Below are 15,047 nucleotides of genomic sequence, written 5' to 3'. Positions count from 1 at the left end.
AAACAATTTGGATAAATGAAGCATATGAAGAAATTCATTTATCGACATGGATGTTTTCTAAAATTGGCCAAATTTGAAGCGCGCCCTTTTCAATTCACTGTTATGCTTGCATGCACAGTGTAGCAGAATTATTGTGCAGCCACTGTGACATACCTACTATTAGTATACTAATAAAATGGCAATAGGATCCACAATGGCTCCTACAATATACAGTCAGAGGCAGACTCAGATGTTAAGTACATCATTATGACCTTGCTTGGTCCAGCTTTTCAGAATGTGACCTTCGCATTAAAATGTTGATAGTTGGTAACTGGAATGGTACTGAAACAAAATTTGGCCAGAGTATGGCTAAATGAATAACACCCCATTTTAGCAAAGCTTTGGTAAAATATGACATATTGTTTAGGCATCACATCTTATTTGGTCCTATAGCACTATCGGTGCCCGGTTACGTATCGATGACTCTTATCATACCTTGTTGATGTAATAGATAAGTATAAAGCCCTAGTTAACATTTGTATAGTGTCATGAAAGTACTATGCAAATGTTCAGGGTATGATAGAAAGAGTCATCAGAACCTAATCGGGCACTGATAGTGCTATAGGACCAATAAGATGTGGTGCCTTAAGGGGTCTGGATCCCACAAATGTTGACTCGAAACGGTGTCAAGAACTGAAAGATACAAAGTGTCTTGAATCATAGACCGTGAAGAGATGGACGGTCGTCTGGATCGTAAGTCTATAGAAATTTCACATTATGTTGAGACCATGATCGTCTCGCTCGCACCTGTTGGATTAGCGTGTTTGAAAGAAGCGGCATTCAATCGAAGTACACATGTTGTCTCTGACACAGTTACGACTGCAAAGTAAACTCTGTTGTAGCAAAACAATTATAGTTACAAGAAATGAAACGGTAAAAAAACCCTTATTTGCTGCAGTTTCAAGTTAATTAAATAAATACATATATTCACCGTTTCGATTTATCTAACGCTACCTGTTACTCTGGCATTGAATGAGTTTTAATTTGCGTTATATAAGCCTTGGTCTCAACGTCACACTTACACGGATGCTCCGAGCACAAAATTCCATTGGTTTGCGACTGATAATGCAATTGAGTGGACGAGAGTTGTGTTATTGACCTTTTGTACGGTAAATCGATTCGATGGCAGGTTTGAAGACTATCTTGCCTTTGTGTTTAGGCGAGACGATCATAGCTTCAAAGGATATGCCGCAGATGACCGTCCATGTCTTCACGGTCTATGCTTGAAGTTTGTCATTTTGATGATTGTCTGAAGCTTTTGCAGTCTTTGTCACTTTGTAAAATTAAAAGTAAAATCATTACATTAAAATTTTTATTTGGGTACTTTTCAGGTCTGTTTTTCTTCACATCTTCTCTGTTCTCTGTTGAAGAGGATGCTGGAAATGCCCTTGTGGAAATTATGAGATCAGGAAATATTGGTATACAAGCGACTGTGTGTAAGTATGCTAGATATATGACATCAAATAAAATGGTTCTATTGTTGCAGGTAGGTGATACACGTATGTGCAATTTTAAATAAGATTTGTTAAGATCAAACAGAATTAATTATCTGGCATGTCAACATAATTCATATAATATTATATTGCCATTGAGTTATATTGTGCGTTAGTGTCATATCCAGACGAGGAAGTTAAGTCCTCTTTTGACCTATGTACTATAGCGTGCCTGCCTTTTAACCATGAAATCGTGGGTTCGAGTTTCGGCAGGACAAGGTGAAGATAATAGCGAAGCTTGACCACGTAAGACGCAAGTTATTTCACTATTCTACGGATGGTGGCTGGGTGTCAAACTAACATCGGCTGGTCAGTCCGTGAAAAAAAGGTGGCAGAGGTGGGATTATTATGCCACTAAGAAAAGAGGTTCCCACCGTGAGGTCCTGACCCCCGAGCCCTGACCCCATTTTAGGTCGTAAGCTCAAAGGAGTGGTCACGAGACATTAAAATGAGACTGTGACACAATTTTGACATGCGGTAGTTGTCTAAAATTTACCTTGAAGAAATGGAATCCTGTTCCAAACCGCAAAAGAGTTAGAGAGGTTGTCACACCTCACAACTGAATTGACATTGAGAAAGTACAAAACTATTATACTGAGACATGCTATTAAAAGTCATCAGTTTGAATAAAAACTATAGACTTATACTTGTACTCCCGCTTTGCTGTTTTACAGACATAAAAACTAGTCTGAGCAGACTTCGTTGGGAAGCCCAACCAATCAGTGACTATCTATCCATCAATACACAAGTCACATTTCTACCAGGCCAGGCTTCTAAAATAATTCAAGTTCCAATCCAGGATGATGTTGCTATGGAGCTGCTTGAGCAGTTTGATGTGATGCTTTATCTACACCCAGAAGATATAAATAATAGATTAGGAGAACCTCACATGGCTAGAATCGAAATATATGATGATGATGTTGGACATGGTAAGTTTTGATTTGATGAGTGTGCCCAAAAGGGATATTTGGGGAGGATTTTTGATGTGTTGCTTTATCTACATTCAGAAGATATTGATAATGAAATAGGAGAGCCAACATGGCTAGAATTGAAATAATGATGATGATGTCGCACATGACAAGTTTTGATTTGATTTGAGCAAAATGATGTGGGGGTCTAGGGATGAGATGTCGGAAGCAATTTGATTTGATGATGTATGTAGATCCAAAAGATGTAAATAATGCACTTGGGGAGCCTCACACAATTTACCAATCATAAAGACATTGTCCACCAAGTTTGCTATTTAAATACTTAACTATTTATACATGTATCTTTCTTGATGCTCGTACGCTTAATTTGTGATATTGTGTACGATGCCATTGATTTTACTTACTTATTCAGGCGTTTGTCCTCTGTAAAAGACGTCTTCAGTAATGCATCGATCTTGCCATTGCACTTCCTGTAGTCTTACTCTCATCCTTCAAGTGTATTAAGTCTTGGAATATAATTATTTGATCGCAAATGACTTATAAAAAAATATATGTCTTAACTTAGACTTGACTTAGAATACATGACTCGATTACGTTTACAGGAACTGTCCAACTCGATTCAGCCTCATACCCGATATTTGAAGGAGACCTCAAAGGGACCATTACTATACTGAAAAATGGGCCACGTGACTTGGCTTGCTCTGTTAGTAAGTTCACAATTAACATACATTACCTTACAGACTTTGTTCATTAAAGTTTGATGGCCGATTATTTTCACTTGGGTTTTTCCTTACCTTACACGGAAACCTGGAAACCACCAAAACAATCGGATTCCAAGCTTTGATATGTTTGAGTTACATGACATCTTCACAGTGGTTTGAATATTAGCAGCAAACACTACTTCTAAAAAAACCTTACCCGACTCTGTTAAATTGTTAATATTTTGTGGCAATGTAAGGAAGATAAGCTAAGGTTGTAATCAATAATATTGGCAAAAAACCGATGTGCTAAAACAAAAAGTATCATAATCTTAAGAACGAACTAGAAGTAGCAGAACTCATAGATAGTGAAGATCAAAATTCGACAAGAATGCAAAATCACCATGAAATTACTTTACTGATTTAAATTTCCCTCCTATATAGACCTCAGCACGCAACCACCAATAGGAGGCGGGAATATTGCAAGTACCACAAGTGATTACATCCCTATACAGATGAACGTCAAACTTACGAGTGGTGTGACAAGATCGGATATAGATATCGATCTGCGTGATGATGCTATCCCAGAGGTACCGGAAAGTTTTGACATCGTCCTCAGTGAACCAGTTGGATGCAGTCTGGATGAGGATTTATCGAGTGCAAATGCAATGATATATGACAATGACTTAGAGCAAAGTAAGTAAAGGTATATAAAGAGTTTGGTTCCAAAATGCGCTAACTCCAACGGCTGCATTGTGTAAAATTCATTTGAAGATATTCCTAAGAGTAGCAGCAACCGTGCCAATCTAATAACAGCGCACCAGAAGAATAGTTATAACTTTTTTGGTTAACTTTATAAAAATAGTTCCAAATCTCTTTAAGCTCACGTGGGAAGAAGAAAATAATAAATACAAAAGAAAATTAATTTTTGGTTCCAAAAGGAGCTAAATCCAATGGCAGTCATTTTAAAACTTTGCATTTTTAGGGGACAAAATGATGTTGAAAATAGTTAGAAAATAAGCTAGAGTTACAAACATATCCAATCGTTAAATGTCATTTAAACTTTAAAATGTTAAAATATATCAGAAAAATGTGACGCAAGGCAGCTATTGGATTTAGTGCCTTTTGGAAACAAAATAAAGGTCTGACCTTTGAGTTTTGTTATATGCTGAAAATGCATATAAATGGGGTTTGTATTGTTGTAACTATTGATCTAACATACAGTAGAGAAAGCAGCCAGTCATGTATTTATTTCAAACTCAAAGTATACCTATCATGAAAAAGGAATGTTGGGTTCAATAGAACCTCAAATGCTTCAAACAATGACAATGTAAAACAGACATGAAATAAAAATAATATTAACGGAACTGCTGAAAGACATTTTTTGTCTCTGATCGTCTCTTTTCCTTTAATTGTCAGAAGGGTCGATATTTATACCAGAATTGTTCTTCATATTGAAATGAATAGCATCGGTACATGTTAACATTATAATATTGTTTGATTTTGTGTCTGTGACTTTTCATTTTTCCTCAGCCATTTTTGTTTTTGGAGCTTCACGTTATGATGTTAATGAAAACCAACGCACAGTTCGCATTCCTATCATTAGATATGGTGATGCCACCTCACTTGGGTCCCTCTGTAAGTTTCTTGATGAGTAAGATTTGAATTAAGAATTGTTCATTGTATGATCCATTTGCAGATACCATCTGTTCAGTACATTCGCATAGAGAGAGCATAATGATAGAATAATTTCCTATATCTTTTGGGTTAACTTTCACGACATTCTCCAGGCTCACATTGTGCGCCCCATTCCTTTTTTAAAGGAATTTATATTTTATAAAGGCCTCCTTTGAGCCTGCCTCAATAATGCCATATATAATTTGAGCCTCGCCCAAACATAATGGAGCACAAATCTAAAAATTATAATTGAGTACGGTGAAGTGACGTGTAATTACGTTTTGAAATGATAACATTTCTCAGGTGTAAATACTTCAGTGGTGTTGGTCAAACATGTTTTTAAAGATTCTCTTGGAGCGAATTCCATTTACCTATTTAAGGTGGTACTACACCCCCTGATAAATTCTGTGACTAATTTTGCATTTTTCTCAAAAAATAACTACAGACCGGTAACAACAGTCATGTATATTATAGGGGCAAGGAATCCAATTACTTCACTGAAATTTCAGTGATTCAAGACAAGTGGTTCATTATATAATGTTACGAAATGAGGTACATTCTAGCGGTAAATTTATCAAGGGGTGTAGTACCACCTTAAGACTAAAAGCACTAATATTGTTGATCACGTTTTGCAATGATGTTATAACCAAACTATATAAACCCGATTCCAATACAGACATTCGGACCAGAGAAGGAGCAGCTAAAGAAAATGAAGACTTCAACTATCTTGATCAACACGTTGCATTTGACCATAATCAAAATGTCCGCTATATTGATGTTGGCATATCGGACGACGGGCTGTCGGAAAATATTGAATCTTTTATGGTAGAATTATACCAACCTATTGGAGGTTCGATTGGTGGGCCTGCTAGTGCTAATATATTTATTATAGATGATGATAACGATGAAACAGGTAAAGAATTCCAGATGACAATGCTCGTTACTATGTGACCCCTTTCCTATAAACCCTCATTTTGAAAAGACCTTGAAAAGACCTTATATTATTATTATGGAACTTGCTAACATTTAGTCTTTTGATAATAGCACTTATCAAAGAAGGAGAAATATATTTCCAAAATATTTCAAATGTGCGCTATGGTGTGTTTGTTTCCAGAGTTTCCCAACACGTATTACAGTTTTGCTAAGACTAGCATAGACGTTTTAGAATCGATGGGACACGTTGACGTTGAGATCATTCGGAATAATTACTTGCTACGAGCAACGTCTGTGGGTAAGTTCTGTTTTGTCATCATTCACAGAAAAGTGTTTTGAAACAAGAAAAATTCTGTTCTGTCATATTTACAACGCCTCTTCATCTGTTCAAAAAACAAGCAAAGCTCATCAACTCTGGAAGAACGTTATTGGTTCTTATGGATCAAAGAACCCTCCCAACAAACACAAATTTTGGTATTGTTAAATAAGTTTGAATAACATTTAAATGTCGGATTATGTTTAAAGGTCATGAAAACATTTTAAAATATTTTGTTTGAAAAACACTACAAAATTGTTTTCAAAATGTTGCCAACATATTATTGTCATTTTTTTTTTTTTTTTATAGTTTGCAAAATTTGTTATCAACACTGTTATGTTAGAAGCTTTTGCATTTTATTCTCTTTCTATGCCCTTTATGTAAATTCTGACAACCTTTTCTATAACCTTTCGGGCATGCGATTGTTTTCTTCAAAGAAGATGTGTGTTTGTTGGATAATTCGTTACAAAAATTTTATCTGACAACACCCTTAAACAAGAAGGTAGAAAAAACATAAACAATGCGATATGAGCATATGATGTTAAATTAAACCTCTTTTCTCAGAGTGTAACCATGCTTTTTTTTTGAACTAATCAGTTGTTACTACAGAAGGAATAGAAGCCACCGGTTCAGATTACACATCAGTCTCTTCACGGACTATTCAGTTTGCGCCTGGTGTATCGTCTTATACATTAAACATACCAATCATAGATGATTCTGTGCAAGAGCCTTTGGAACGGTTTCGGGTCCAACTATCGCAGCCATCTACAGGTTCTTTTGTAGATGGTGATGAAGCTATAGTGAACATCTATGATGATGATAGTAAGAAAACTAATAGCATATACAGCCATGATAAGCTAGCAGTTCATGACACATTGCCTTATAGCCAACGCGAAGATATGAAACTAAAACCGATAGAAGGAACAAATTCAAAAGTTGCAACCTTATTGGTTTGTACAGACATGCATGTCATGAGTTTTCACTGTCCATCAACATGGTCAACGTTTCCGTAGCAAGCCCCGCTGCCCGCGGTACTCACCATGATTGACCATGTTGAATAAAGTTATTGTAATGTGCACAGACCAATAGGAGTTCAACTTTTGAATCTGTACCTTCTATCGGTTTGAGTTTCATAACTTGGTTATTTCTGTATTTTTTGCTGTCTCTGATATCTCAAATTAAAGAAAACATTGCCGTGATTATGCTCGCCTTGATTTTCAAAATCAACCCTCAGTTTGGCTATAAGGTCATGAATTATGAACTGTTATATCCTTCATTCATAGATTCTTGTTCATTGATTGGTTAAAAGTGTGTCACGTGATCAAAAATAAACACACTATTCTGTGAGGAAGTGCGAAAAAGTACTATTTACGTCCGTAAATAGTACCTTCAAGCCGTAAATAGTAATTTTGGATATTTACTATTTACGGATAGCAGCATACCCACGTCGCAGTCCATAAAGCATAACAATAACATTGAACGTCGACATTGACTATAAGAGTATTTTGTCACTGCCTAGAAACGACAACACAAAAATGGCGAAATATAAATCAAGCTGGAGTGGGCTGCTACTGCTGAAGAAGATCACAACTTCAGCTGTTTAATTTGAATTGTTACCAGTTCTAGCGCAGGAATATTTACTGAATTCATACCACAGACCAACACAGTCAGATTCAGAGCGACACTGACACGGTAAGCTTAAAAACAAACACTGACAGTGCGAGACCAGTCTCGGACCGCCTAGGCCATGCATGCATGAAGGTAGCTGGCCTAGTACCGTGCGTATGGAGGTCTATCCCGATTGCACGATGACCTTCGAGTTTACACATGTCATGTAGGCTAAACTTGAACAAATAAACACTGACAGTGAGTAAGCTTAAAAACCTAACACATGAACATGACAGTGCGAGTTTTTGAACCGCCTAAACCGGCCTGCCTTGCATAGGCCCTACCTAGGCCTATCTTGAAGCATGGTGGAGTTTTCATATAATCTTTTAACCAATCAATGAACAAAAAATCTATGAATGAAGGATATAAAACAAATATATACTGCCTTCATTCGAGGTTCTGTTAAAACTATGGTCCCTCGCTGAGATCAATAGTACTATTTTCCTATTGATCTCACCTCGAACCCATAGTTTTAACCAGAACCTCTCATGGCAGTATATATTTGTATATTCTACCTTCTGTATTGTGCTAACTGTATATTGGTATGGTAGGGGTGTGTGTGGGGGGTGGGGTGAATGAAAATATGCATGTAGGGTGCCTATGTGGTGCTGGTCCGGGGTGTAGGTTGGGATGGGGTGGCGTGCATATGTGTGTAGGGCTATCGGGGTGTGCGTGGTGGTGTCTTGGTATTTAAAAGGTATTAAACCTATGCGGTTTGTGTGAACAAAAGTGTTGCATCAATTAAGGGTACCGCCGAGAATAATTAAAACTACATCAATGTTCTCGTTTCTTGATAACAGTTTTCGTGATGTAGCGTATAGACAGTAGAGAGGGATAAGCTACTGATTACAAATAGGTATCTGTGTTGTTGGCGTGGTTTCAGTAGGTAATAGACTGTATATTGTTGCTGAATGTTTTATTCTTCAATGCAATAGATCTTCAAAATGCTCCAAAAAGTCAGTCTTCATTCTTTTACATGATCCTTTTACACGTTTAATGCAGTTGTGTTGTTTCAGTAGATTAATATTATAACCAGCAATTGTCTATGTGTATCTTTTAGGTACAATTCTGTTTGATGCCGATTCCTATGATGTAAGTGAAGAGGATGAGATTCTCATGTTACAGGTATTACGAACAGGCTCCATCGATGGGACTGCCAGCGTTGGTAAGATGCTTTCATGTTTCATTTTACATTATGGTGTGATGTAATCATATCAGGTTGTAATATCATACTATCATGATTGTTAAAAATATATCTATGCTATGTAACTATAAAACTAATCCCATTAATCTTGTTATTGTGAAATAATTGTATTCAAAGACAATTTTGGTAGTAGAGTTGTCTTACCAGCACCTGGAGGTACATGCAAAATTAACCAGTTTTTGCATTATTATAAGCTTATCAACACACATACTCTGTTCAATTTAGTGATTAAACTTAATACAGAAAGAAACTCTCCTAATTGTTTTAATTGATTTGAATAATCATTTGCATATTGCATTTACCCATAATATTCACAAATAATTGGTCAATTTCAGATTTTGTCACATCGTACGTTACCAATTCATCAAGTCCAGACGACTTTGTCTCAGTGTCAAGAACCCTCTCCTTTTCAGCAGGACAAGAGAACATTCGTGTTGATGTTCAAATCAGAAATGACGAGATCGCAGAAGAAGACGAGGTATTCATGGTGAAGCTATTCAATCCTGTGAATGGAGTCCTTGGTGATCCGTATTCTGCTGATGTACTGATAATTGATGATGATTCTAGTGATGGTTCAGGAGGTGGAGGTATATGTGCAAAATTATTTATAGGATTAAATGACCATGTACAGATTTAATGTAGAGTCAACGTATCTATGCACCTAATACCCAATATTCCTTCATGTCCTTAGATCGACTGGTAATTAAAATAACAAGACAATTTTAAACCTTTTAAACGGAAACTGAAGGCAAATAATGAATATTTACCTGCTAATATTTTCGGTAACCATCTTCAGGCAATAATGACATGCTGACTGCTGTCTCTTTTGCACTTGGATGATCAAGGTGTTTCTATAATCGAAGAAATATTTAGTTGGCACACTTTGACAATATGTTGGTGCTCTTCATTGCTGCCGCTGAGTTCAATGAAATTAGTATAACTATGTTTGATGAGAACTACAAACCTTCCCCTTTTCCCTTCCCCATTCCCCCTCAACCAATGTTGGGGGACTGAGAGCCCAATGTCAAAATTACTTTCATCAACATTGAATTGGGGGAGAGGGGCAGCGATTTATAGTTATTATGCCAAAGTGTGCCAACATTAAAGTCGTTGATTTTAGAACAGTCCTAAATTCTTGGATAAAGAGTCTATAGCCATCAGACAGGAGAAACAAGTCAAGCTAAACAGAGACGTGACCGGGATCTTCTGAGAATTTATGACTGTCTTCTAGAAATGCCTGAATAGTCCAAGTGCGAAGAAGACAGCAGTCAGCCAGTCATTACTGCCTGAAGATGGTAACAGTTAGTCACCGAAAATATTAGCAGGTGAATATTTATCATTTGCCTTCAGTTTCCGTTTAAAGTTTTAAAAAAAATTCTTGGTTAATCCTTTGAACCTTAGAAAAATCCATTGAAGTACATTGAAGGGTTTACCCAGATTAAATCGGAATAAAATAAATAAGCATGTAAATACTAGGATGTTGCCTTTATTTTGTGCTCTTTAATTATCTTGCTACAAACTTAGCAATCATAAATTATAGTTAACTCGCTCTCTCTCCCTTTTCAGATGATTCATCATTTACAACATTAAGTATTGTCGCCATCGTAGCAGGGTTTATAGCAGCTATAGCCGTTCTTGCGTCTATTGCAACGGCTTGTTGGATTTGCACACGGGCTGTCGGTAGATCCAAAGCAACATTCCCGGTGGTGGAAAGACGTGCACCTCGAGCTACTTATAGGGGCTACCGTGGCCCTAGAGGTAATTGATATAATTGTACTTTACAAAATATATGAATAAACCAAATTTTAAAGTTTGTTTGAAGCAAAAAAAAGTTTTTTTATTTTTATTTTTATTTTTCATTTTATGTTTAATGCTGAAACTCTAATCCTCTGCAATATGATCTTATAAACTTGTTTATATACCTCATATATAGATTCCTGTTATCTGATTGGTTGAATATGCAGTCATTGAATTAACCATGCCCGCAAAATGAACTATGGACCGGTCCTTGGAAATGAACTATGGACCGGTCACGTGCGTCCCGATCAAACTGCGCAATCGCAACATCCACGTATCTATTCGGTATATAAAACAAATATTGACTGCTTTATTCGGTGCGCCTTGGGTCATAGCATGGTTTTGAGATCACCGCGGGCCTATGATCTTAACCATGCCCCTCATAGCAGTCAATATTTGTATATTAAATACCTTATAGGCCTATATAGATTCCTGTCATCTGATTGGTTGAAAGTGCAGTCATTGAATTAACTATGCCCGCAAAATGAACTATGGACCGGTCCATGGAGATGAACTATGGACCGGTCACGTGCGTCACGATCAAACTGCGCGTTTTTCCCAGCGTAAAATGATATTACGCACGCGTTAATGTTTTCACGCGCTATAATTACGCATAAATCGCAGATTGTAATCTGTGTGCCGTTCGCTTTGAAACTATTAATTTCTCTTCCCAAAATCGATGCTTAACCAAACAGATGACAAGAATCTTAAGATTTGGTATATAAAACAAATATTGACTGCTTTTTATTCGGGGCATGGTTAACATTATAGGCCCGCGGTGATCTCAAAACCATGACTTGGTTTTGAGATCACCTTGGGCCTATATTTTTAACCATGCCCCTCATAGCAGTCAATATTTGTATAATATTTTACTTAATAGTCCTTATATAGGGCCTATACAAAGTACTGATGCAGGCCTATGTGCATCTGTAGCATACTATTAAAGGAGAATGGTCCGATTTCATTACATATACTGTTTCCACTTGAATTAAATGACATTAAACCCATTCCTTGATATGGGAGTCAAATGTGCATTTGAAGCGCATTTAAGGGCGGCTTCAAAACTCGATCGGCGGTTGAACTGCGTCCCATTTTTACAACTCAAAGACTTCAACCGGATAGAACCGTGTAGAACCGGCAGGCAACCGACGGTTGAGTTTTGAAGCCGTCCCTTACGTGGAAATTACCCACTTCAGACACGTTTTGACCGACTTTAAAAATCCGACCAAAGCACCTTTCAGCCCATTATATTTCTCAAGATTAATGAGAAAAATATACGCTTTGCACTGATACTCAAAAATTTATTAAGTGTTTGAACTCAGGTTGGGCACTGGTAAACATTTTAAATGTTAACACAGTGTATATTGGTCTCTTTCTTGTCTGCAGGCTATAATGTGTATCACTAACATCACTCTGTCGAAGCTGTGGAATAAATCCAGACAGCATTCCAATGCCGAAGACTCAGCAGCTGTATTATATAGATTTAAAAACAATTATTATCCAGGACTTGGAATTTTAAATAGATCTAATTCTAAGGATCTAATTCCAGTGTTTAGAATTAAAATAAGTAGCAAATATGTTTAAAGTGAAGGCGTGTATCTCAAACTGGATTGCAAAGAACTGGATTTAGATATAGACCCGGGACCTATCTTTGGTTCAGCTCAAGTGCGGTAGCGACACATACGTGAGTATTTTGCTGGTCGCAATATCGAGTCGTGCGCATAAAGTTTATCGCGCAGAGCGTACTCGTATTCGAGGGATGTTTGTCTGGGTTTGTCGGCACGATTGCGGCGCAATCGCTTAAAAGCATCGCGTCACTACCGAACTTGAAGCAAACCAATGCATAGACACAGGAGTGTGCATGAATTATTGAAATCAATATGGTAATAGTCCCATGTAACTCTTAGAAAAACGGGTTCTAGAGGTTCTACATACATAATGACAGTTAGTGTTCTAAATGGTTCTTTCTGACATTTACAGAACATGTCTAAAATTATTCTGTCTCTGGTCTGTGTAAGAGTGTAAGCAGCCCAAGGTTGCAAAAAAAACGGCAAAAAGGTGAACAATATTATACAATAGGGTTGCAGTTTGTAGTGACAAAATAGCCCCAAAATGTTCTCTAAGTTCACTTGAATCCAGTGTACTAATGTCTCCTACATATCGTTTTGAGTTTGGTAGAGAGCCGAATCCGTATTCGTCTTTTGGTAAAATTCATGTTTACGCATGGGAATTATTTTGAATAAGAAAACAAGGGATCAGCGCTTTAGAGGTTAGAGGGCAGCATATCAAATTTTAACGGTGTTCAGCGTGATAAGTGAGCGAAAGAGGGCGGTATACAGAGTTAGCTAACGGTGCAGTGCTGATTATCGGTAACACATTGATATGCTGCCCTCTGGAGTTAAAGCACTGGTTCCCATGTTCTCTAATGCAAAATAATTCATGAGTAATATGAATTTAACAAAAAGAGGAATCGGGATTTGGCCGTCTGCCAAACTAATAACGATATATACTGTTGTAGAATGTCTTGTTTATAAGGGAACTAGTACTGGTGTATATTTTTAATACAGTTAAAATTAAAATATAGTATTTAGAAAATTGGCAAAATGCTTCTCCTGCAAAATAACAAAAATTTAATTTACGCCCTCCTGCAATGATCCCTTCATACATGCACTGTAGCATACAGGATTGCATTTGAGAAGTTCAAAGGAAAAATGTAGAAATATTTCAGTTCCGCTTTTAGTTTCAACTTTTAATGATTCTATTATAATCATAGCTCAGACATTGTTAATGCCCATCAGAGGTACAATTCAACTAGCAATGTTGCTTTGTAAATTCTAAATCAAGTCTTAAGTACAATGGCATATAGCTGTCATGTGTTAAATACATACAATAATCACAGCTTAGACTTGGTTAATGTTCATCATAGAGATCCAATTCAACTGGTAATGTTGCTTTGTGAATGCTAAATCAAGTCTTAAGTACAATGGCATATAGCTGTCATGTGTTAAATACATACAATAATCACAGCTTAGACTTGGTTAATGTTCATCATAGAGATCCAATTCAACTGGTAATGTTGCTTTGTAAATTCTAAATCAAGTCTTAAGTACAATGGCTTAATGCTGCCATGGGTTCAATATATTTATACAATAATCACAGCTTAGACATTGTTAGTGCTCATCCTAGACATGCTATGCTAGAGGTCCAATTCAACTGGTAATGTTGCTTTGTGAATGCTAAATAACGTCTTAAGTGCAATGACATATAGCTGTCATGTGTTAAATACATACAATAATCACAGCTTAGACATGGTTAATGTTCATCATAGAGGTCCAATTCAACTGGTAATGTTGCTTTGTGAATGCTAAATCAAGTCTTAAGTACAATGGCATATAGCTGCCATGTGTTAAATACATACAATAATCACAGCTTAGACATGGTTAATGTTCATCATAGAGGTCCAATTCAACTGGTAACGTTGCTTTGTGAATGCTAAATCAAGTCTTAAGTACAATGGCATATAGCTGCCATGTGTTAAATATATACAATAATCACAGCTTAGACATGGTTAATGTTCATCATAAAGGTCCAATTCAACTGGTAATGTTGCTTTGTGAATGCTAAATCTAGTCTTAAGTACAATGGCATATAGCTGCCATGTGTTAAATATATACAATAATCACAGCTTAGACTTGGTTAATGTTCATTATAGAGGTCCAATTCAACTGGTAATGTTGCTTTGTGAATGCTAAATCAAGTCTTAAGTACAATGGCATATAGCTGCCATGTGTTAAATATATACAATAATCACAGCTTAGACATGGTTAATGTTCATCATAGAGGTCCAATTCAACTGGTAATGTTGCTTTGTGAATGCTAAATCAAGTCTTAAGTACAATGGCATATAGCTGCCATGTGTTAAATATATACAATAATCACAGCTTAGACATGGTTAATGTTCATCATAGAGGTCCAATTCAACTGGTAATGTTGCTTTGTGAATGCTAAATCAAGTCTTAAGTACAATGGCATATAGCTGTCATGTGTTAAATACATACAATAATCACAGCTTAGACTTGGTTAATGTTCATCATAGAGGTCTAATTCAACTGGTAATGTTGCTTTGTGAATGCTAAATCAAGTCTTAAGTACAATGGCATATAGCTGCCATGTGTTAAATATATACAATAATCACAGCTTAGACTTGGTTAATGTTCATCATAGAGGTCCAATTCAACTGGTAATGTTGCTTTGTGAATGCTAAATCTAGTCTTAAGTACAATGGCATATAGC

General features: G+C 36.6%; 1 protein-coding gene across 1 annotated transcript; it reads left to right on the top strand.

Annotated features, from left to right (window-relative positions):
• Positions 1 to 4,809: 4,809 nt before the first annotated feature.
• LOC140167487 (extracellular matrix protein 3-like) lies at positions 4,810 to 12,563 on the top strand. The gene is made up of 8 exons (XM_072190794.1): positions 4,810 to 4,813; positions 5,513 to 5,749; positions 5,951 to 6,067; positions 6,683 to 6,907; positions 8,814 to 8,918; positions 9,293 to 9,544; positions 10,524 to 10,715; positions 12,141 to 12,563. Exons 1-8 carry the CDS (start codon positions 4,810 to 4,812, stop codon positions 12,158 to 12,160), a joined length of 1,152 nt encoding a protein of 383 aa, XP_072046895.1. The 3' UTR covers positions 12,161 to 12,563.
• The last annotated feature ends 2,484 nt before the right edge of the window (positions 12,564 to 15,047 follow it).

This window comes from Amphiura filiformis, chromosome 13, assembly GCF_039555335.1.
Source record: "Amphiura filiformis chromosome 13, Afil_fr2py, whole genome shotgun sequence".
NCBI lineage: Eukaryota > Metazoa > Echinodermata > Ophiuroidea > Amphilepidida > Amphiuridae > Amphiura > Amphiura filiformis.
The sequence above is the reverse complement of the archived record's forward strand: the minus strand, read 5'-3'. Positions and strand labels throughout refer to the sequence as shown.